Below are 25,783 nucleotides of genomic sequence, written 5' to 3'. Positions count from 1 at the left end.
GCAGGTGGATCACAATGTCAGGAGTTCGAGACCAACCTGACCAACATGGTGAAGCCCCATCTCTACTAAAAACACAAAACTTAGCCAGGCATGGTGGCGCGCGCCTATAATCCCAGCTACTCAGGAGGCTGAGGCAGGAGAATCGCTTGAACCCAGGAGGTGGAGGTTGCAGTGAGCCGAAATCCTGCCACTGCACTCCAGCCTGGGCGACAGAGCAAAACTCTGTCTCAAAAAAAAAAAAAAAAACAAGAAAAGTATAAGCAAAGCTCTACCACACAACAAAGATTACAGCAGATTATTCATTTCTATCTCAGGAACTTTGTATGAACATTGTTACTCAACGCAAAATTTAAAAATGAGTGCAAAAACGATCTAACAATGCAAGAATCCTTACTTAAGCAAAACATTAAATGCTAATGGTTAATTTTTACTGCTCAAAGCAGAAAGACTAGATATATACACAAGTGAAATTCCCAAAATTCTAACCCATAATCAATTCCAACTTTCTCAGAACTAAATCCTTATCCAATATAGTCTTAAGACTTACCTTCCTCTGTTTCCACTGGCTGTTGAGACAGAATTTTAAGAAGAACTGGGTTTTTCCACACCCCTTCCTTGGTAACATGAACCAATATTTGTAGGTTATTATTCCCAAATTCCAATAATGCATCATGTGACTCCTAGAACAAGAACAGCATACCCAGAAAATAAGTTAACAATATAAAAATTAGTTTTGCCTTTTCAACATATCTGATACACCTAGGAACTGAAAGAATCTATACTTTGGATTTCCTAAAAATAAGTAACCAAAAACAAAAAGACTATCCTTAAAGCCTTGTGAAATTCTGTTGCAGTTTTTTTTTTTTTTTTTTTTTTAAAGACAGAATCTTACTCTGTCACCCAGGCTGGAGTGCAGTGGTGTGATCTTGGCTCACTGCAACCTCCACCCCCTGGGTTCAAGTAATTATCCTACCTCAGCCTCCCGAGTAGCTGGAATTACAGGCGTCTGCCACCACGCCCAGCTAATTTTTGTATTTTTAGTAGAGACAGGGTTTCACCATCTTGGCCAGGCTGGTCTTGAACTCCTGACCTCGTGATCCACCCGCCTCGGCCTCCCAAAGTGCTGGGATTACAGGCGTGAGCCACCGCGTCCGGCCTCTGTTGCTGTTTTTAAAAAAAAAAAAAAAAAAAAAAAAACTAGGATGGGGCCAGGCACAGTGGCTCATGCCTGTGATCCTAGCACTTTGGGAGGCCGAGGTGGGTGGATCACCTGAGGTCAGGAGTTCAAGACCAGTGTGGCCAACATGACAAAACTCTGTCTCTACTAAAAATACAAAAAATTAGCCAGGCGTGGTGGCGCCAGCCTATAGTTCCAGCTATTCGGGAGGCTGAGGCAGGAGAATCACTTGAGCCTGCGAGGCGGAGGTTGCAGTGAGCCATGATTGTGCCACTGCACTCCAGGCTGGGTGACAGAACAAGACTCCGTCTCAAAAATAAACAAATAAATAACTAGGATGTTTTCACTAAGTAAAAGAGTGCCTTTAAAATGTTTTCCTGAATTCCTCCCTGGTAAAATTATCACAACAATTCAAGATAGGTCCTTGCATTACTGTTGGATATTTGGAGTTTTTGTTTTTTTGTTTGTTTGCTTCCTTTGGAGATAAATTTCGCTCTTTTTGCCCAAGATGGAGTGCAATAGCGTGATTTCGGCTCACTGCAACCTCTGCCTCCCAGGTTTAAGCGATTCTCCTACCTAAACCTCCCAAGTACCTGAGATTACAGGAACCTGCCACCACACCTGGCTAATTTTTGTATTTTCAGTAGAGACGAGGTTTCGCCACGTTGGCCTAGGCTGGTCTTGAACTCCTGACCTCAGGTGATCCACCTGCCTCAGACTCCCAAAGTGTTGGGAATAAAGGCATGAGCCACTGTGTCCGTTGATTTAATTATTTTAAAGCCACCAGTGCTGCTTTCTTTTAAACAATTCTGCAGTATTCACACAAGCTGCCTATTCCTCTAACAGGTATTACAGGACTATTAGTGACACAAATTGTTAAATAATTGCTTAAATTCGTCTAAAAACTTGCTATTTAAATGATAGGTGACTCTAAAATCTAAGTTATTAGCTCAGCAAACAAAATGTATTTACCAATAGTTTGTTCATTAAAGTTCAAGTGTAAGGGAAAAGGAGTCAGAAAATTAATTCAGTATAAATGATGACGTATATGTCTCACTGTCCTCTATTACTACTGAGGATTATTGATTATGATGAGCTTGTTCCCATGTTCTAAAATTCTTGTTTCCCTTATTTTAAACTGCTGAAATTCTCTAGCAACGTAAGCTTCCATTTATGTCAACATTTCTTTGGAAACTACAAGCCAAAAATGTTCACAGGCCTAAGAATATAGTTTAGTATTCACTCAAGTGAAAACTACAAGATATAAAGTCTCCCCCATCTGCATTTGCTGCCTTGTCCATTTATAATATAAAATAAGAAAAATTAAGGGTTTTTTATCTTTTGGATTTCAACAGGGATCATGTCTTAACATTTATTTGTACTCCTACTACATTTATTTACTGAACACATGTTAAAAAATATATCCTACACATCTGATAAACCTGAAAAAGCTTACACACTTTTAAGCTGAAAAGTGGAAAAAGAGGCAACTATTTTATTCAAGCAAGCTATCTAAGAAAAGAATAAAGAAATGTGAGAGATTTCTCTCTAAAAAGGATAGAGGATGAGTATCCCTAATCCAAAAATCTGAAATCCAAAATGTTCCCCAAATCCAAAACTTTCTAAGCATCAACACGATGCTCAAAAGAAATGCTCGGCCGGGCGCAGTGGCTCAAGCCTGTAATCCCAGCACTTTGGGAGGCCGAGACGGGCGGATCACGAGGTCAGGAGATCGAGACCATCCTGGCTAACACGGTGAAACCCCGTCTCTACTAAGAAATACAAAAAACTAGCCGGGCGAGGTGGCGGGCGCCTGTAGTCCCAGCTACTCGGGAGGCTGAGGCCGGAGAATGGCGTGAACCCGGGAGGCGGAGCTTGCAGTGAGCTGAGATCCGGCCACTGCACTCCAGCCTGGGCGACAGAGCGAGACTCCGTCTCAAAAAAAAAAAAAAAAAGAAATGCTCACTGGAGCATTTTGGATTTTCAGATTAGGGATGCTGAACTACTAAGTATAATGCAAATATTCCAAAATCCAAAATACTCCCAAGCATTTGAGATATGGGATACTGGAACAGTATTAATATAGTAGTAATAGTCCTAATTAGGATTTGCCCTTCTAGAATGCCATATGCCAGAACAAAACAACTGGCAGGCTTCAGAACACAGAGTGACAAAAATCAAAGTGCTACGCATGAAAGATGATTTTAGCAGCTGTACAGATATGTGAGATATTAGGACTGCATTACAGGGATTTAAATAGGCCAAGAACATGACAAAGAATCCTCTTCTCACTAAAGAGAACATTATATCATTTCATTTTGGGTTACGCATTCCAGAGGAAAGAAATGTTCAGATAATGAAGTGTGTCTGTTAATATGCATGTCTTTATTTGTGCCTACATGAAACAGGTCTAAGCTGCTACAACAGGTCTAAGCTGTGTCCTCGAGGAAGTGGTTAACAAAGTAAGCTCAGGGTTTGAAATCTGTGTGTAACTTGGGCCAAGCTAATTAACCTCTCTTCACCTGTCTCCCCATTTGTAAATGGAGATTCAAATAATCCTCACACTATAAGGTTTGTAATTTGATTAGAAGATATAAAACAAGTAACATGTAGTATAAAGCAGTGATTGGTACATAATTAGTGATCAATAAATGAATGAGAGAATGCATTTATTTTTAGAGATGAGTCCTATTATTTTAGAGATGAGCCCTGTCACCCAGGCTGGAGTGCAGTGATGTGATCGTATCTCACTGCAGCCTCCGACTTCTGGGCTCAAGAGGTTCTCTTGCCTCAGCCTCCTGAGTGGCTGGGACTACAGTCCATAGACCATGCCCGGTCTATTATTTATTATGCTTTTTTTTTTTTTTTTTTGAGATGGAGTCTCACTTTGTTGCTCAGGCTGGAGTGCACCGGCGCGATCTTGGCTCACTGCAACCTCTGCCTCCTGGGTTCAAGTGATTCTCCTGCCTCAGCCTCCCAAGTAGCTGGGATTACAGGCGCCCATCACCATGCCTGGCTAATATTTGTATTTTCTAGTAGAGACAGGGTTTCAGCATGTTGGCCAGACTGGTTGCAAACTCCTGACCTCAAGTGATCCGCCTGCCTTGGCCTCACAAAGTGTTGGGATTACAGCCGTGAGCCACCACACCCAGCCGGGTACAATTCTTAAGGTGTTAGGAAGAAAAAGGTGAACCTTAGATGTAATGAAATAGTGTTTTGTACATTGAAGGTTACCAATAAGTATGCTACGAAGGATCCAAATATTGTTCCTTAATAATCGTGTATGATTTTGATAGCTTTATGCTGTGTAAACTTTGTTTGAATAATGAAACTTTTCTGTTGATTTCTATGTCGAGGCAAACAAAACCAAATGAAAAAAAACCATTTTTAATACATCCCCTTCAAGTGACGGGCCTTTTTGTCATTTGATGAACTTAATACCAATATATAATAACTTTTGTTTTTGTTCTAAGGTTTTAATTTTAGTTTGCTAGGAGTAATTAATCAGGTGTCTTGGATACAGAAAATTTTTCTGAGTTAAAATCAACTCACCTGCAGAGACTGAAGGAATGGTAACCAGACTTCACAAGGCAGTTCACTTTCAGATACTGAAAGCAGTAATTCAAAACAACTCCTACAATAAAAATGAGTAAGTATATAAAGGTGGTTACAGTAATAATTAGAGTATGACAGCAATACTAAAAATCTATTTTACATTTGTTTAGACTATTTTAAATGTTTTTACTCTTCAAAATTTTCTTCAGAGTTGTTATACTGACTGTTCAATCTAAAAAGGAGGAAAAAAGAAAGACCACAAGGCTTTATATTTACATTGTTGCTTTAGTACATTTGGTAAGAATATAATAAGCTCTTTAGAAATCACATTCCAAGCAGTTTTATTTTGTTTATTTGGGTGTGAAGAGGCACCCGTATAGGACAATTCTAATTCCAGTAGACAAAAATGGGAGCTCATACTACTGTCAATTCAGCTGATAAAATGATAAATATATGTAACTGTTATCTATAGGTTTCTGTCACTTGCAGAGGAAACAGGAAGACTGGCAAAGTCGTTTCCTTACCTCTGAAAAAACCAAGCATAAGAGTTTCCTTTTTCTAACTATTATCCAGAAGACACAGAAAAGAAATAACAGGAAGATTTTTTTTGAGAAAAGAAATGCACAACTTGAATAATGATCAACTCAAAATACCAAGGAATCAACACCTCTCTAAAACCCTGCAGAATTATCCTTTACCCCTTAGAGATTACAAAAGGTAAAACAGAAACTAAGACTTGGTAGAAGGAAAAATAGGATCATAAAACCAGGAATGCTGGTCTTCCATACAGGGCCATTGGAGAATAGGAAGCAAAACAGGTGAAGCTAGAAAAAAAAAAAAAAAAAAAACCATCTAGACTAGAAGTCATCTCACTAAACAGTCTATAAATTGAACAAGGTGATGCCCAGCTAAAACTGAATAGCTGTTGTATCTTTTCAATTTGCAGATGAAAATTACAATAAAGATGTAATTTTGTCTACTACTATGCAGTTAAATATTAAAACAACAGCTAAATCATGTTTTTTTTTGTTTTTTTTTTTGAGACAGTCTCACTCCCTCACCCAGGCTGGAGTGCAGTGGCACCATCCTGGCTCACTGCAAGCTCCACCTCCCAGGTTCAAGCGATTCTCATGCCTCAGCCTCCTCCCAAAGTGCTGGGATTACAGGCGTGTGCCACCATGCCCACCCTAAATCATGATCTCTTTCTTAGGATGGTAATCTTATACTGTACCCTGATATTTTTTGCTAATAAAATTATTCTTAGTTCAAATATAATCAAATTGCAGAATTTCATGTTGTTTTTGCCAAGATGTTCTTCAAAGACTACCAGTTTCCAGGTATTCTGTCATTTAAATCAATCTATACCTAAGGGACAGAAATATATCATTCTCAGATTCCAAGCCTGAATAGGAAAAGAGACTCTAGAGGCAAGTTAAAGATGATGTTGCTTGGCTGGAGCTTCACTTGGACTGTATCTCCTGGCAACGTGAGTACAAAGGAAATTTCATTCAATGGTATGACTCTAATGGTGCTCTGAAGAATAAATGTGATGCCACTGTAAAGAGAAACCAGGCAAACAATACGACCAATGGTACTCAATTTTAAGAGTGATTTAAGTTCTTAAACTTACAGTACTAATCTGCCAAGCACTAAGAGGACATCTTCACATTCAGTAGTTAAGTATGGACGTGCACTGGCAAAGCTTTGGATGGCAAGTCGATATACCTCCAGAAGATACACAACATGTTCTGACGCATTCTTGTTGCTTGCATATTGCAATAAGGTCTACAAAATAAAATTAAAAATTATTTACAAACAAAAATAATGAAACAGATTGTCCTCAAACGCACCATTATAGCTCTCCCATTTTTTTCCTAATAGATGCATATACCTTTTATTTGCCTTTTAAGGCTCTGGTTTGTTTAGAAGATTCTATTTTCATCACTTAATGAATTATTTCTGCTAAGTTAAAGAAATGGCATAACTACTCTTTTGATGTCAGAATAATTCTAAGAGTAGAGCCATAAAATGTCTAGTTGTTCTCACTATAGTTCTGGAGTTGCCATCTCTAAAATTCAATGAGTTTTCAACCATGTGCCAAGCACTGGATACATAAGAATAAGACTATGATCCCTGCCTTCTACAACAAGAGATGAATTATTCCTGAGTATGACTCTCAGTTCTACAGTCCCATAAAATCCTTTTTTTTTTCTGTACATATGGAATTGATTAGGCTTCCAAGGGCTAATTTATGCTAACTAATTTGTAAAAGGTTAATGTTATATTGGTATTTTTATTTTTCACTAGCCCTGTATCCTCAACAAAATACATATTTATTTTTTATAAAGTTTATGAAAAATATTAACATACAGGCCAACGCCAGTTTATCTGGTTACAATGGGGGGAATAGTCCTCTTACCACACAGGGTACCCTATTCCTCATACTGTGGCATCTGAGAAGTTATCTGGCAAGTATGGAATCTAAACCAAAAGAAAATGAAACCAAAATAAAGCCTGATAAATTATGTGTGTCCTATCACTAAGAATTTGTCCAAATGATGGTGGAAAGCTGGCTTATGTTCTCCCTGGACAGTGTTGAAAAACCACTGCCAAATTCATGTTTGGGGACTCTCCTTCTGAGTTCCATGGAGTTGTTTTCTCTCTTGTTCATATATATCTTCCTTCTGACAACTGATTAGGTTTTGCCTATGCTTAATTGGTATATCTAGTTAAGACCTGAAGTATGTATTATAGCCTAACATGAGCAGGATACAACCTTCTCCCTGGAATACACATTCTGTCTGACAGGGCTAGGGAGTTCCTAATAGGCTTTTGGTTGGGGATACTTCAATAGGCAAGTCTTATTTTCAGAAGGCAGCTTTAACTTGAGTGAAATACATCTTATCTGAATTCATTACCCCAGAATAATGTCTTCAAAGATTCCTAACTTCCTGTCTTTGATTTTTCTGCCTGAAGAACTACAAATAGCTACAACAGCAGCGCAGGATTCTGCTGGATTTTCTGCAGCTTTAGTTTCCACACGAATGGCCCCTGTATGAGTTCTGGTAACTGACTGTTAGCATCATCTTGATTACTTTAAAATTAAAAAAAGAGAGAAACAACTTACAAGGAAATATACCTTAGACCATTATACCATATACAGTAGAAGTTCTCTTAATATATTGCATTATCTGATCTTTGCATACCTGAATCACTATAGTCAGTTGAGCTATTTTTAGTATACCCACCTACTCAATTAAGTGTCTTGCTACTTTGTCACAGTCACTTTAGATAAATGCGCTTCTGTAATTTCAGAAGAGCATCATGTCATCACTTAATCAAATCCCTAATTTTAATAAAATAAAAAAACTGAGTAGCATTATAAACTGACTCCTAAGCAATCCTGCTTCCCAGCTGAATTAGTAGAGAGAGAATGCAGAATGGGTGTCTGTTATATAATAAGATTTCACCTAATCTCCCTTAAGAAATTTATTAAAATCAGCCAGGCACTGTGGCTTACGCTTGCAATCCCAGCACTTTGGGAGGCCCAGGCGGGTGGATCACGAAGTCAAGAGATCGAGACCATCCTGGCCAACATGGGTGAAACCCCGTCTCTAAAAATACAAAAATTAGCTGGGCGTGGTGGTGTGCACTTGTAGTCCTAGCTACTTGGGAGGCTGAGGCAGGAGAATCACTTGAACCTGGGAGGCGGAGGTTGCAGTGAGGCAGTGAGCCAAGATCGCGCCACTGCACTCCAGTCTGGCGACAGAGTGAGACTCTGTCTCAAAAAAAATAAATAATAATAATCATTAAAATCTATGTTACAAAAAAATTCTGGTTTAGGTCAATAAGTTACTTACTGTCTGCATTGGCTAATCTAAGAATTAAGGAGTTTCAAAAATTTGTATTTAGTGCCAGATTTTATGTTCCTTAAAGTCAGACATTATGTCTTATCAATCTTTATAGCCCTACCACTCCTCTACCCACTACCACCCCCACAGGACATTCTCAAGTCTCACTAAATGTCTGCTGAATACATTCACCATTTTATTCATTTGACAAATATTTTTCAATAGATTATCACACATGAAGTGCTAGATGCGGTGGGGGCGGGCAGACATGTGGCCTATCCTCACAGAGCTTTCAGAATGAGTCAATACAACATGATGGCTAAAACCACACATGCAAATTAACCAACTGCTAACTAAAGTATGCAAAGAGAAGGACAGAGTGCATACAGATGCGGTTAGTCTTTCCACAATCCACCTGTCCACTTAGAATGCTCTTGCCACCAATCTAATAGCTTCTGACAGACATTCCACTAGGACTTATAGAAGTTACACAATTTCAAAGACTCAATACTCTGAGGAACTTCCAGTTTGCTCTATACTAATTTACACTTTTTATATTCCTAAATCTTTACCCCCTCATGTGTTGGTTCAAATTAAGTAGTAAGATCTCTTATACCCATTATAAGCATACTCTGGGTATGTGAAGAAGGGCTGGAATAATCAATCTTCATTATCACCCTTTTTTTTATTTTTTAATTTTTTTGAGATAGAGTCTCACTATATCACTGCTGGTGATCCTCCCACTTCACCCTCCCAAGTAGCTGGGACTACAGGCATGAACCACTGTGGCTGGCCAGGCTTTTTTTTTTTTTTTTTTAATGAAGTCTCACTCTGTTGCCCAGTCTCACTCTGTTGCCCAGGTTGGGGTGCAGTGGCGCAATCTCGGCTCACTGCAACTTTCACCTCCCAGATTCAAGCGGATCCTTCCACCTCAGGCTCCCAAGTAGCTGGGATTAGAACTGTGGGTCATCAACTCTGGTTAATTTTTCTGTTTTTAGTAGAGACGGGGTTCACCATGTTGGCCAGGCTGGTCTCGAACTCTTGACCTCAAGTGACCCGCCTGCCTTGGCCTCCCAAAATGCTGGGGTAACTACAGGCAAGAGCCACCTCACACCCAGCCTTTGTTTTTTTGGTTTTTTTTTTTTGCTTTTTTTTGAGTCGGTATCTTGCTCTGTCGGCCCAGGCTGGAGTGCAGTGGTGCGATCTCGGGCTCATTGCAAGCGCCACCTCCCTGGTTCACATCATTCTCCTGCCTCAGCCTCCCAAGTAGCTGGGACTACAGGCGCCCGCCACCACGCCTGGCTAATTTTTTTTTTTTTTTTTTTGTATTTTTAGTAGAGACGGGGTTTCACTGTGTTAGCCAGGATGGTCTCAATCTCCTGACCTCGTGATCCACCCGCCTTAGCCTCCCAAAGTGCTGGGATTACAGGCGTGAGCCACCGCGCCCAGCTTTTTTTTTTTTTTTTGAGACGGAGTCTCGCTCTGTCGCCCAGGCTGGAGTGCAGTGGCCGGATCTCAGCTCACTGCAAGCTCCGCCTCCCGGGTTTACGCCATTCTCCTGCCTCAGCCTCCTGAGTAGCTGGGACTACAGGCGCCCGCCACCTCGCCCGGCTAGTTTTTTGTCTTTTTTAGTAGAGACGGGGTTTCACCGTGTTAGCCAGGATGGTCTCGATCTCCTGACCTCGTGATCCACCTGTCTCGGCCTCCCAAAGTGCTGGGATTACGGGCTTGAGCCACCGCGCCTGGCCTTTCTTTTTTTTTTTTAATGCAAGATTGGGTTGAAAGGATTACAGCCATCCAAATAAAAGGATGGCTGTAATCCTTTCAACCCAATCTTGCATTTAAAAAACTGGACTAGGCGAGGTGGCTCTCGCCTGTAATCCCAGCATTTTGGGAGGCCGAGGCAGGTGGATCACTTGAGATCAGGAGTTGGGACCAGCCTGGTAAACATGGTGAAACCCCATCTCTACTAAAAATACAAAAATTAGCCAGGTGTGGTGGCACATGCCTGTAGTCCCAGCTACTTGGGAAGCTGAGGCTGGAGAATTGCTTGAATCCAGCCAGCATTCAGTGGTACAATCACAGCTCACCGTAACCTCAAACTCCTAGGCTCAAGTGATCCTCTCTCCCAACCACCTCAACCTCCTGATTAGCTAGGACTGGAGAAGAGCATCACCATGCCCAGCCAATTAAAAAAAAATTTTTTTGTAGGGACAGGATCTCTTTGTTGACCAGTCTGGTCTCAAATTCCTGGGCCTCAAGTGATCCTCCCACCTTGGCCTCTCAAAGTGCTGGGATTACAGGTGTGAGCCACTGTACCTAGCCATGGTCTCTTATTTTTCTTTAGGAACTGAAATCACAATTGGAGAAAAGGGGCAATAAATGACAAAGATGACCTCCTAAAGTTCATTCTACAGTGACCAAATTAATGGTCTCTCTCTTTTGTTTCAGTATATTCACTTATTCCACAAATACCTACTATTTTGTAGCAGTACTGTGCTGGAAAGTAAGGATGGAGACTCTATTCCTGCCCTTGAAAGGCTATGATATATACTAAGAGGTCAGATATATATGTAAAAAATTAGCTCACTTAGACACCATATTTGACTATTCTAAACTTTCTTATTGAGGTGCTCTCATTCACATCCCAAGCAGATTACCCTCAAATTACTCCCTCAAGTCCTTGCTATATACCTCAACTGCCTATTACGTATTTCCATCTAGATGTCCTATTCAAATCTCAAACTCAGCATGTCCAAAACCAAACATCTTCCCCAGCAAATATGCTCTTCCTCCTATGTTCCATCTGCCTCTTTCAGTAGCCAGAGCTAAAAAACTATCTTTGAAACCACCACACTAAAGTTTGTTGATTCTATCTCAGAAATACATTTGTCTCCTGTCCCTATGCTTTATCTCTGTAGCCATTCACCTAAACCAGGTCCCCAATATCCCTCATCTAGACTACTACATTGGCTCACTTCTCCAGGCTAAATAACCTCCAGTTCTGTAAATGTGTTATATCACAGTATGTCTGTACACTGAAAACATTAATGTCCAAGGGGAAAATGACTAGAAGAAATTAACTAAAATGCTTACATGGTTAGCACTGAGGTAGCAGGAATATGAGTAATTTTTGTCATCTTTATACTTTTCTAAACTTCTCAAATTTTCTTTAATAAGCATAACTACATTTTCAAAGCAAAAAAAAATCTCCCCTCACCCTCAATTCTATCTATATTTCTCACTACATGGTTTCAAGGAGCTTGGCAGCATTCTGACTATTCTCTGAAACTATCAAGAAAGGAGAATTTCTTTCAGGATGGTCACATTTAATGTAAAGAATACATTCCAATTTAAATCTCACATAGTTCAGGATTAACTTTCCTAATGAAACAAATACAGTTATATTTACTGAGCACATAGTATGGATTAGGCACTTCCTAAGAGCTTTACAGGCCACTAAACTTATTTAATACGCACAACTCCATGAGCTAGGTGATTTATTATCAGCCCATTTTAAAAATGAGGAGCCACTGTCAAGTTGTCTCTTGGGGATTTTTTTTTTTCCTTAATGAGGAAACAGATTGAATTATTTGGCCAAAGTCATCCAATAGGTAAGTGTTGGATTCAGGATTTGAACTAGAGCCATCTGGCTCCTCAGCCCACACTTAATCACCATGCTTTCTTTATGCCTTTTCACAATTCAACTATTTTAAGTGTGCTTTTAAATTCTGCCCCCTCACCCCCCAGCATCAGCTTTAATATTTTGCAGCAAGTTGTGTCATGGTCATCATTTGGCCTTCTTCCCGAGTTTACAACATCTAACTTCCATTTTAAAGTGACTGCTTCTGGGGAATGTTTTCAAGCAATGGCACTGACAGATATCCTGTACTTCAGAATGCTGGTGGGTCACAAAAAAACTGACAAAAGATAGCTAGTGTTCATTTTCAAAGCTGTATGTCCTATGGCAATAGGAAGTTACATGTTTTCTAATAGAGAGGGGTTTGAATTATTTCAAATTTTGCACATAAAGCAAGAAACCTTGATTTAAATTTCTCCACTTGTGAAACTCCCAGGAAATTATACATTTCAGTAAAATGTGACTGCACTACAAGAGATAGACTTCCAGGAGAGGGCAGCACTTGAGATGGATCTCTGAAGTATGAGCAACAGTGACGGGAACAGGAGGACTCCAAAGAGAGAACTTTAAAGAAGTCAGAAAAGATGAATAGACAACTAGATGACTAGAACAGATGGGAGTAAATGGTGAAGACTTAAATGTCAGTAATGAGGATGCACCTCTTGATGGAGGTTTCCCATCAAGAGACTAAGCTGAGAGTGAGATGAAATGAAATGGAGAGAGAACAGCTGGCTGCTTACAACCAGGAAGTTAAGTGGCTAGAGTAAATTAAACCCCCTAAGTCTTTAACATATGCTGCTACTATGCCCCCTGCCTCATTTTCTATATTGGTTATAGGTGGTTTTTTTTTTTTTTTTTTTTTTTGAGACAGAGTCTCACGCTGTCGCCCAGACTGGAGTGCAGTGGCGCGATCTCGGCTCACTGCAAGCTCCGCCTCCTGGGTTCACGCCATTCTCCTGCCTCAGCCTCCTGAGTAGCTGGGACTACAGGCGCCCGCCACCGCGCCCGGCTAATTTTTTTGTATTTTTAGTAGAGACGGGGTTTCACTGTGGTCTCGATCTCCTGACCTTGTGATCCGCCCGCCTCGGCCTCCCAAAGTGCTGGGATTACAGGCGTGAGCCACCGCGCCCGGCTTATAGGTGGTTTTTTTTAAAAGCCAGAGATATGACTTTTACTCTATCTATCTATACTTTTTTTCATCCATCCTGATTAAATTTCACCGGATTCAGTCCATCAATCTCAGCCTACTAAGATTATTTTTAGATACCGATTCTGCCACAGGATTTAACTATGCTTTCTAGTTTCATTTCATTTTTAATTTTTAAAAATGCCTTTTGCTGTTCTGTCATAAAAATAACATAGCACTGTTAAATACATATGCAAAAATAAAAATTTAATAACCCATAATACCACTATCCAGAAACAGACCACTATTAACAGGCAATACATTAAGCTTGAGGGGTTTTTTTTTATTATTTTTTTGGAGACGGAGTCTCCCTCTGTCACCAGGCTGGAGTGCAGGGGCATGATCTGTGCTCACTGCAACCTCCGCCTCCCAGGTTCAAGCGATTCTCCTGCCTCAGCCTCCTGAGTAGCTGGGATTACAGGTGCCCACCACCATGCCTGGCTAATTTTTTTGTATTTTTAGTAGAGAAGGGGTTTCACCATGTTGGCCAGGATGGTCTCGCTCTCTTGACCTCGTGATCACTGCAACCTCCGCCTCCCGGGTTCAAGCGATTCTCCTGCCTTAGCCTCCCAAAGTGCTGGGATTACAGGCATAAGCCACCATGCCGGCTGCTTGAGGGTTTTTTTAATGCCTAAACCAAATATTTTAATAGAATAATGCTATATGTCTTTCCATTTGTTGTAAAGTTTTCTTCAATGTCAGTGTTTTTATGGTTGCACAACTTTGTGTGAGTATATTTTATTACCCAATTATTTATGGACATAATGGCTTCTAACTTTGCAGTATTATATATAATATTAAGATGAACACCCCTAAACACTAAAATGAGCACCCCTATATCTAATTTCTCTCATGTATCCATGACAATGTTCTTATAATAATGTCCTATAAATGGAATTGCTGGGTGCATAATTTTTAAGGCTTTACATAGTGTCAAATTCTGCTCCGGAAAATTTGTTCCAATGTACATTCCTATTATTGGTGTTAAAAGGTGACAGACTGAGAAGCTGTAACAATTATTAGATATTATAATTGTAATATAACTTTTGAGGATCAGCTTACTAGAAGAAATACAATACTTTATTCAATTTACATTCTTTTCATCACTGTGGCAGTTCAAGAAAATTTTTCATATATTCCTTTAATAATCTAAACACCTAATTACTGCAGAGTAATCCATAAAAGACACATAGACCAATGCAATCTAATAGAAAGCCAAGAAATAAATCCAGGAATAAATCCTTGTATATGTGGTCAAATGAAAATGATTTTCACCTAGGGTGCCAAGACCATTCAATGGGAAAAAGACAGTGTGCTTCACTTCGCTTTTCTTTTCAGATGGAGTCTTGCACTGCTGGTCAGGCTGGAGTGCGCAGTGGTGCCATCTCGGCTCAACGCAACCTCCACTTCCCAGGTTTAAGCGATTCTCCTGTCTCATTCTCCCAAGTACCTGGGACTACAGGCACAAGCCACCACACCTGGCTAATTTTTGTATTTTTAGTAGAGAAGGGGTTTCGCCATATTGGTCAGGTTGGTCTCAAACGCCTGATCTCAAGTAATCCATCTGCCTTGGCCTCCCAAAGTGCTGGGATTACAGGCGTGAGCCACTGCACCCCGGTGAAGACAGCCTTTTCATTCAACAATGTTAGGAAAACCAAATATTCATATGCAATAGACTGAAGCTGGACCTTACCTTACACCATTTACATAAACCAACTTGAAATGGATCAAAGATCTAAACATATGAACTAAAATGATAAAACTTTAGCAGAAAACATAGATAAATAGCTTCATTACATTGGATTTGGCAATTATTTCTTGACTATGACACCAAAAGCACAAGCAACACAAGTAAAAATAGATAAACTGGACTTCATCAAAATTAAAACTTCTGTGCATCAAAGGACACTCTCAAGAGAGTAAAAAGGCAACCCGTAAAATGGAAGAAAATACAGCAAATCATATATCTGTCGATGGATTAATATCTAAACACATAAAGACCTCCTGAAACTCAACAACAAAAAACAAGCCAATTAAAAATTGGGCAGAAGACTTGAAAAGACATTTCGCCAAGGAAGATGTACAAATGGTCAATAAGCACATGAAAAGATGTGAAACACCACTAATTAGGGAAATCCAAATCAAAACCATGAGATACGACTTCACACCCATTAGGATCACTATTATCTAAAATAAAAGAGGTCAGGCCGAGTGGCTCACACCTGTAATCCCAGCACTTTGGGAAGCCAAAGCAGGTTGATCACTTGCGGTCAGGAGCTCGAGACCAGTCTGGCCAACATGGTGAAACCCTGTCTCTACTGAAAAAAAAAAAAAAAAAAAATTAGCCAGAAATGGTGGTGGGCGTCTGTAATCCCAGCCACTCAGGAGGCTGAGGCAGAGGAATCGCTTGATTCCGGGAGGCAGAGATTGCAATAAGTGAAGATCGTGCAACTGCACTCCAGCCTGGGTGACAGAGCAAGACCCGGTCTCAAAAAAAGAAAAGTAAAGAACAGAACAAGTGTTAGCAAGGGTATGGAGAAACAGGAAACTCTGTGCATTGCTGATAGAAAAGTAAAATGGTGCAGTGGTTTGGAAAATGGTATGGTGGTTCCCCCAAAAATTAAACAGAAATACTGTATGATCCAACAATTTCATTTCAGTGTACATATCCCAAAGAAGTGACAGCAGGATCTTGAAGAGGTATTTGTACACATGTGTTCATAGCAGCATTATTTACAATAGCCAAAAGGAGGAAGAAACCCAAATGTTCATGAACAGATTAACAAAAGTGATATATCCATAAAATGAAGTATCATTCAGTCTTAAAGGGGAAGAAAATTCTGACACATGATACAACATGATGTATCTTGAGGACACTATATTAAGTGAAATTTGGCAGTCACAACAAGACAAATACTGTACAATTTCACTTATATGAGGTACCTAGGAATAGTCAAATTCATAGAGACAGATGGTAGAATGATGGTTGCCAGAAGGTGAAGAAAAAAGGGAATGGGGAGTTAGTATTTAATGGGTACATAGTTTCACTTTGGGAAGATGACAAAGTTCTGGAGATGGATGGAGGTAATGGTTGCACAACAATGTGAATGTACTTAATGCCACTAAGTTGTACACTCAAAAATGGTTAAGATGGCAAATTCTATGTTATGTATACTTTCCCACAATAAAAGTACCAAAAAAAAAGAGTTAACTTTAAGTCTAGAGATTTTAGATTAGAAATTTTCAAGAAACTGAAGTGGATGAGCATGCAAAAGGAAGACGATGGGGGCCGGGGATGGGGAGGATAAATTCAAACTATCCTCCATTTCTGCATTAGCGAGCCATTATTACTAAAAGGACTGATTTACAATACTTCTTAAGTCTGGAGATTGTAAAGTTCAAACTTTATCATGCTGGGTAAAAGTATTACAATTCTGAGGTAGTTGTGTAACAACAGAGGGAAATAACAGGCATTCTGGCTACAGTTTCAAATCTCTGCCCCATCAATTACCAGATAACCTCTCTGAGTCTCATTTTCTGAAATCAGTCAACTGAAATTGACTACCCGTTTTGTACCGGCATCCTACAAAATAGCTCTTTAAAATATGGTGGTAAAGGCTGGGTAGGGTGGCTCACGCCTGTAATACCAGCACTTTGGGAGGCCCAGGCTGGTGGATCACCTGAAGTTAGAAGTTCGAGACCAGCCTGGCCAACACTGCGAAACCGTGTCTCTCTTAAAAATACAAAAATTAGCTGGGTGTGGCGGCACAGGCCTGTAGTCCCAACTACTCAGGAAGTTGAGGCAGTATAATCACTTGAACCCAGGATGTGGAGGCTGCAGTGAGCTGAGATTACACCAGTGCTCTCCAGCCTGGACGACAGAGCGAGACTCCATCTCAAAAAAAAAAAAAAAAAAAAGGTGGTAAGGCTGCTACCAGTGGCTCATGCCTGGAATCCCAGCACTTTGGGAGGCCAAGGTGGGAGGACTGCTTGAGCTCAGGAGTTTGAGACCGGCCTGGGCTAAATATATCAAACCCTCATCTCTGCAGGGGGACAGGGAGACACACAAAACAAAAAAGACCATAGCAAGATCCCACCTCTCAAAAACAAAACAAAACAAACAAACAAAAAAACGCCAAAGACAGCTTTGGGTTCAAACTATTTTTTCAAAACAGTGGTAAAATACATATAAAATTTACTATCTGAACAATTTTTAGGTATATATTTCTGTGGTATTAAGTATTCACATTGTACATTGCTGTGCTGCCACTCTAACATCTACCCACCCAACTCCTGTCATCTTACAAAGCTGAAACTCTGAACTTACTAAAAAGCAACCCCCCCTCCCCTCCCTCTAGCCCTTGGAAACCACTATTATATTTCCTGTCTCTATGTGCTATATAGCTTTCATGGTATATTATATTTAGTTTGAAAATGCAACATAAGAGTGTGGTATTGGCATCAGAGTAGACAAACAGATCAATGAAATAGAAGACAATTCAGAATGAGACTCACACATGCATAGCTGACTAATTTTCAGTAAGGTGCAAAGGCAATTCAGTGAAGAAAGGATAGGTTTTCAATAAATGGTACTGTAACTTTTTAAAAAAATCACTCATATATATAGCTATAAATATACCTATATAACACTCATATATATCTATAGATATATATATGAGTGTTTTTATTTTTTGTGTGTGTGAGCCAAAGATTTATCTGTTCATTTACTGCATTTGAAGTACTCTTCGATGACATCCTTGGCCTGAGACTCCCTGAAAAATATAGAATGCTTCAAAAATCTGCAAGTCATCCTTGCACAGGGGCCAAGCTAATCTTCTCTGTATCATTTCAATTTTAGCGTATGTGCTGCCGAAGCAAGCATGAGTGATTTTTCCATCCATCCCTCACACCATATATAAAAATTAACTCCAAATCAATCATAGACTTAAATGTAAAACCTAAAACTATACAATCTCCAGAAGAAAACAGCAGAACTTCTCTGTGGTCTTGGATTAGACAGATTTCTTAGATATAACAGGAAAAACACAATTTATCAATATTAAGAATTTATGTTCTTAGAAATACACTGTTGACCGGCGCGCTGGCTCATGCCTGTAATCCCAACACTTTGGGATCATGAGACTATCCTGGCTAATGCCATGAAACACTGTCTCTACTAAAAATACAAAAAAAACCCCACAAAAAATTAGCGAGGCATGGTAGTGGGCGCCTGTAGTCCCACCTACTCAGGAGGCTGAGGCAGGAGAATGGTGTGACCCCAGGAGGCGGAGCTTGCAGTGAGCTGAGATCATGCCACTGCACTCCAGCCTGGGTGACAGAGTAACACTCTGTCTCAAAAAAAAAAAAAGAAAAGAAATACACTGTTAAGGCCGGTTGTGGTGGCTCACACAAGGGCAGATCACTTGAGGTCAGAAGTTCAAGACCAGCCTGGCCAACATGGCGAAACACTGTCTCATCTAAAAATACAAAAATTAGCCAGGTGTGGTTGCGGGCACCTGTTCCCAGGCTACTCAGGAGTCTGAGGCAGGACAATCACTTGAACCCGGGAGGCGGAGGCTACAGTGAGTTAAGGTCACGCCATTGCACTCCAGCCTGGGAGACAAAGTGAGACTCAGTTTCAAAAAAAAAATTAATTAATTAAAAATAAATAAATAAGAAATACACTGTTAATAATAAAAAGAGAGAAGGCACAACCTAGGGAGAAAATATTTGCAAAAGCATATATCAGAAACACAAACACAACACCTCTCAAAATTCAACAATAAGAAAACAATTATTTTTCAACGGCAAAGATTTGGACACTTCATCAAAGAAGATATAAGGAGGCCGGGCGCGGTGGCTCAAGCCTGTAATCCCAGCACTTTGGGAGGCCGAGATGGGCGGATCACGAGGTCAGGAGATCGAGACCATCCTGGCTAACACGGTGAAACCCCGTCTCTACTAAAAATACAAAAAAAAAAACTAGCCGGGCGAGGTGGCGGGCGCCTGCAGTCCCAGCTACTCGGGAGGCTGAGGCAGGAGAATGGCGTGAACCCGGGAGGCGGAGCTTGCAGTGAGCTGAGATCCGGCCACTGTACTCCAGCCTGGGCGGCAGAGCAAGACTCCGTCTCAAAAAAAAAAAAAAAAAAAAAAAAAAAAAAGAAGATATAAGGATGGCAAACATATGAAAAGACATGCGACATAAGTCATTAGAGCCAGGTGCAGTGGCTCACGCCTGTAACCCCAGCATTTTGGAAGGCCAAGGCAGGAGGATCGTTTGAGACCAAAAGTTCAAGACTAACCTGGGCAACATGGCAAAATCCCACCATTACAAAAAGTACAAAAAAATTAGCCAGGTGTGGTGACACAAGCCTGTGGTCCCAGCGATTTGGGAGGCTGTAGTAGGAGAATCACCTGAGCCTTGCAGGCAGAGGCTGCAGTGAGCCGAGATCACACCACTGCAGCCTGGGTGACAGAGTGAGACCCTGTCTCAAAATTTTAAAAAGCCATTAGGGAAATGCAAATTAGAATCACAATGAACTAACAGTAATTTTAGAGTGGCTAAAATGAAAATCACTGGCCACACCAAGTGTTAGTGAGGAGGTAGAAAATTAGAACGCTCACACACCGTTGATGTGAATGTAAAATAATACAACTACTCTGGAAAACCTGTCATGTGACCCAGTCATTCCACCTAGGTATTTACCCAAAAGAAAAGAAAAAGCATCTGTCCACACAAAGACTTCCACACAAAATGTTCGTAACAGCTTTATCTGTAGTAGTCAAAAACTGGAAACAATTCAAATGTCTATCAGTAAATAAACAGATCATGATATATCCATACAATGAATACTCATCAATAAAATAACTGCTGATATATAAAAGATGAATGAATTTCAAAAATTATACAGATAGAAGCCAAAAAAGAGACCACATGATTATAGTATTTATATAAAATTCTTAAAAATGCAATCTAATTTATAGAGACAGCAAATCAGTAGTTAAGTGGGGATGGGAGGGTATGTATACAGGAGGAGGGTAAGAAAGGGAATACAAAGCGGTAGGAAGAAACGTCTAGGGATGATGGATACAATCATAATCTTGATGGTTTCATGGATATTAAGATACGACAAAGCTCACCAAATTGTACTTTTTTTTTTCTTTTGAGACGGAGTCTTGTTCTGTCACCCAGGCTGGAGTGCAGTGGCACAATTCTGCTCACTGCAACCTCCACTTCCCGGGTTCAAGAGATTCTCCTGCCTCAGCCTCCCAAATAGAATGAGAATTATTATTATTTTGAGTCGGAGTCTCATTCTGTCGCCCAGGCTGGAATGCAATGGCTCGATCTCAGCTCACTGAAACCTCCACCTCCTGGGTTCAAGCAATTCTCCTGCCTCAGCCTCCCAAATAGCTAGGACACCACAATGCCCAACTAACTTTTAAAAAGTTTTTGTAGAGACAGGGTCTCACTACATTGCCCAGTCTTGGTCTTGAACTCCTGGCTTCAAGAGATCCTCCCGCCTTGGCCTCCCAAAGCACTGGGATTACAGGTGTGAGCCACTGTGCTTGGCCCCTTGATTTAACATTTTCATTGACAATGTCCTTTAAAGACTGAAATCAAGATTGCACTATGAAGAAAAAACCAAATAAAGAAAGCGAGCATAACTAACGCAATACTTTCAGTTCTAATCAGTAGTTTCCACTGGGATGGGCATTTATTCTAGAGGGGCAAATGATAATCCATCAGGGAGAAGGAATATAATATTAATACTTATATTCAAATGAGTTTTAAAAAATCTCATCCCTTTTATGTATGTCTGTGTCTGTTTTATACAATATATAGGTATGGTACAAATAAAACATACTTTTAAAAGATATTAATTTATTTTGATAAGAATATACAAGACAAATATTTGGAGATGATTTAGAAAATAAATCTTATATAGCAAACATTTTTCAATAGAGTTATATAATTTTGGAGTAGAATCAAACCTTAAAGAGTATCTCATTTAGGGAGCAATATGAGACTCTCCAAATAACAAGCTGACTTGCTCCAAGGTCATACATCCATTTGGTGGCACTCTATTTGAAAACATATAAAGGTCACTTTTTTTGTTTTTCTTTTTGAGACAGAGTCTCACTCTTGTCACCTAGGCTGGAGTGCATTGGTACAATCTTGGCTCACTGCAACCTCCGCCACCCGCGTTCAAGCGATTCTCCTGCCTCAGCCTCCAGAGTAGCTGGGATTACAAGTGCCTGCCACTGTGCCTGGCTAATTTTTGTAGTTTTAGGAAAGACAGGGTTTCACCATCTTGGCCAGGCTGGTCTTAAACTCCTGACCTCCTGATTCACCCACTCAGCCTCCCAAAGTGCTGGGATTACAGGCGTGAGCCATCATGCCCGGCCAGGTCACAGTATTTTTTATAGTTAGCTAATGGAAAGCACTGCAGTCTTTCCAGTTATTCAGCTATGACTTAGTCTTCCAGAGTTTAGAAGCATTGATTATAAGAGATCAATAAATGACTACACTGACAAACCTCTCACAAAGCCACCATCAATCACAAAAGTGTATCACACATTCCAATGGCTTCAGGTTAGGCTACAGCTCTAATTATAATTCTTTGGACATGTTCTGCTTCATGAGAACTTCAAAGAGATCTAAAATCTCAAGATTACACGATCAGCCTGGCACAGTAGCTCATGCCTGTAATCCCAGCACTTCGGAAGGCCAAGGTGGGTGGATCACTTGAGGCCACAAGTTTGAGACCAGCCTGGCCAACATGGCGAAACCCCATCTCTACTAAAAATACAAAAAATTAGCTGGGCATGGTGGCGCACGCCTGTAATCCCAGCTACTCGAGAGGTTGAGGCAGGAGAATCCCTTGAACTCAGGAGGTAGATGATGCGGTAAGCCGAGATCACACCATTGCACTCCAGCTTAATCAATAACAGCAAAACTCTGCCTCAAAAAACAACAACAACAAACTGAATATTATTAAAAATGCAAATTAGTGTAACAATCTGATAATTTTTTCCTATTAGATTGTCAAATATTAATAAGTTTAACAATACAAGCATTAGCAAGGATTTAGTAAAACGAGGACTCCCAAACACTACTGGCAGAAATACATATTCAACTTTTTGTAGGCAAGTATCCATCAAAACTTAAACATTCTCTTAATCCAGTAATTTCTTTTTTTGAGTCAGTGTCTCGCTCTGTTGCCCAGGATAGAGTACAGGCAAGTATCCATCAAAACTTAAACATCCTGTTTAATCCAGTCATTTTTGGTTTTGAGTCGGCATCTCGCTCTGTTGCCCAGGATAGAGTGCAGTGACGCAATCTCGGCTCACTGTAATCTCTGCCTCCCACGTTCAACCAATTCTCTTGCCTCAGCCTCCAGAGTAGCTGGGACTACCGGCTAATTTTTGTATTTTTAGTAGACACAGAGTTTCCCCATGTTGGCCAGGCTGGTCTCGAACTCCAGAGCTCAGGTGATCCACCCGCCTTGGCCTCCCAAAGTGTTGGGACTACAGGTGTGAGCCGCCGCACCCAGCCTAATCCAGTAATTTCAATTCCAGATTTATGTTATAGATAGAAATAACCAGCACTTAATTTTATTTTATTTATTTATTTATTTTTTTTTTGAGACAGTGTCTCACTCTGTTGCCCAGGATAGAGTACAGGCAAGTATCCATCAAAACTTAAACATCCTGTTTAATCCAGTCATTTTTGTTTTTGAGTCGGCATCTCGCTCTGTCGCCCAGGATAGAGCGATCGCCCAGGATAGAGCGATCGCCCAGGATAGAGCGATCGCCCAGGATAGAGCGATCTCTGTCGCCCAGGATAGAGTGTTGCGATCTCGGCTCACTGCAACCTCCGTCTCCTGGGTTCACACCATTCTCCTGCCTCAGCCTCCTGAGTAGCTGGGACTCCAGGCACCCGCCACCACGCCCGGCTAAGTTTTTTTTTTTATTTTTAGTAGAGACGGGGTTTCAATGTGTTAGCCAGGATGGTCTCGATCTCCTGACCTTGCAGCACTTAATATTTAACTAAGTTCATGGGACACTTTATAATAACAAAATAACACAGATGTTTAAATTATGGTGTATGCTTAAAATGTACTGATAAAGAAAAGGGTCATCATATCAAATTAAAAAATAAATTGCAAAAGAGTAAGTATTTGTGTTTTTAAGGACACACGAGACTGTTAACAGTCATTTCCTCTGGGAAGCGACTGGAAAGATTGTGGGCAGAAGGAAAGAGGCTTTTACTTTTCCTTAAACCCTCCGTACTGTATTTTTTGCCTCAAAAAGTGCTTTTATAGTTTAAAAAAATTTTTTTCTTAGTTAAGAGTGTTGAAGGTGTTGCTACCTGTAGAATTTAAAATCAATGCAGTTTCTGATGGAATACTATGCATTTATTTCTTAATTACAGTAAGTCTACACATATTCTACATGAAAAGATGTCTACAATAATGAAATAAGCAGGTTTTAGTATATAAGCTTGAAACCATTTTTTCTAAATATAGTACATATATATGTACACATCATATAGAAAAATTCTATAGATATACATTCCTAAATTGTTAACAATGGTCTACCTAGGAAAAGGTAGTACTGGAGTACATAAAAGTGTGTGTGGCCGGGCGCGGTGGCTCAAGCCTGTAATCCCAGCACTTTGGGAGGCCGAGGCGGGCGGATCACGAGGTCAGGAGATCGAGACCATCCTGGCTAACATGGTGAAACCCCGTCTCTACTAAAAATACAAAAAACTAGCCGGGCGTGGTGGCGGGCGCCTGTAGTCCCAGCTACTCGGAGGCTGAGGCAGGAGAATGGCCTGAACCTGGGAGGCGGAGCTTGCAGTGAGCCGAGATCGCGCCACTGCACTCCAGCCTGGGTGACACAGCGCGAGACTCCGTCTCAAAAAAAAAAAAAAAAAAAAAAGTGTGTGTGACAGGAGCTTTTACTTCTTATTCTCCCCTTTGATACTGTTCTAATTTTTAACAATTAGAATGTATGCATGAGTTGTTTGCACAATTAGAAATTGTAATATTTATATAAACACATATTCTATACGTATTTTTCCAAAAATCTGATAAATACACCAAGCTATTGAGTGACTTTATATGGTACTTTCACTATCTAATTCATCTATTTGTAAATCTTGTTTTAAGTTTCTGGAATGAGCACCCACTAGTTTTGAGTCGCAAAAACTAAAATATTTATGTTTGCTTTATTACTTTAGGATACCTTATATATATTTTAAACATATATCTGAAAAAAGCAAAGATGATGAAATGGAATCACAAAAATATGGCTATTTTGTAAAATTATATATCATAAAAATGCAATTCCCAAGCAAGGATATACATTTTATCATATGCGATAATAATTCTTATAACAAATGTCCACATTATTAAGAAATTGTGCTGGCTAATATGACATATTCAGGTTATTTCCTTGGGAGTAAGAATACCAAGAAATCAGGCTGGGAGTGGTGGCTCACATCTCTAATCCCAGTGGCTTGGGAGGCTGAGGTGGGAGGATCACTTAAGGCCTCAAGTTCAAGACCAGCCTGGGCAATACAGTAAGCCCCTGTCTCTACGAAAATTATTTTTAAAGTAGCTGGGCACTATGTCATGCACCTGCATCCTAGATATTTGAGAAGCTGGGGTGGGAGGATCACTTGAGCCTAAGAGTTTGAGGTTACAGTAAGTTAAGATTGTACCACTGCATTCCAGCCTGAGCAAGGGAGTAAGATCCTGTCTCTAAATTGAAACAAACAAACAAAAAAACAACTATCAAATCAAATGTCAGCACCATAAGCTGCTAGATCCAAGTAATAATAATAATATTGACAAGAATAGCATTCAAAAAGACAGTAATCAGAGTTAGCACAAAAGTGGGGAGAAATAAACAAATACATTAGTAATCCCAGCCTAACTATGTTGCAGCAATATAGGTAAACCTATAAGAATAAATCTTGACTCAAGATAGTCTGAAATATAACTCATTCTCAACTTTCTCCAAATTATAACACACTAAAATATTTTTCATATGTAACAATACACATAATTTAATCCCTGCAAAACCTTCGGAGGAGAAATTTTTTCATAAAAAGCTCAGTCAGAGTCAGCCGGTTTTACAAATAAATTTTAGCAAGTAGGCTAATGCACAAATACAGAATCCGCAAATAGTGAGAACCAACTGTATATTCAAAGAACTGAAGGAAACATGCCTAAAGAATTAAAGAAGGCCGGGCGAGTTGGCGCACACCTGTAATCCCAGCAATTTGGGAGGCTGAGGAGGGAGGATCACAAGCTCAGCAGTTTGAAACCAGCTTGGGCAACATGGCGAAACCCTGTCTCTACAAA

At 40.1% G+C, this 25,783-nt stretch overlaps 1 protein-coding gene and 1 non-coding gene across 2 annotated transcripts in view; both read right to left on the bottom strand.

Moving 5' to 3' along the window:
- Positions 1-25,783, bottom strand: part of RLF (rearranged L-myc fusion) — an 81,790-nt gene that overhangs the window by 47,559 nt on the left and 8,448 nt on the right. Inside the window, exons 2-4 of the mRNA XM_025365117.1 lie at positions 6,363-6,517; positions 4,730-4,811; positions 548-680 (exon numbers count right to left, since the gene is read on the bottom strand). Coding sequence (XP_025220902.1) covers positions 548-680; positions 4,730-4,811; positions 6,363-6,517 — 370 coding nt within the window. The remainder of the gene's footprint in view (positions 1-547; positions 681-4,729; positions 4,812-6,362; positions 6,518-25,783) is intronic.
- LOC112615301 lies at positions 18,185-18,291 on the bottom strand. The gene has a single exon (XR_003117318.1). It is a non-coding gene; the product is annotated as a U6 spliceosomal RNA (small nuclear RNA).

Source organism: Theropithecus gelada, chromosome 1, assembly GCF_003255815.1.
Source record: "Theropithecus gelada isolate Dixy chromosome 1, Tgel_1.0, whole genome shotgun sequence".
Taxonomy (NCBI): domain Eukaryota; kingdom Metazoa; phylum Chordata; class Mammalia; order Primates; family Cercopithecidae; genus Theropithecus; species Theropithecus gelada.
This window is presented reverse-complemented; position numbering and strand designations above follow the sequence as displayed.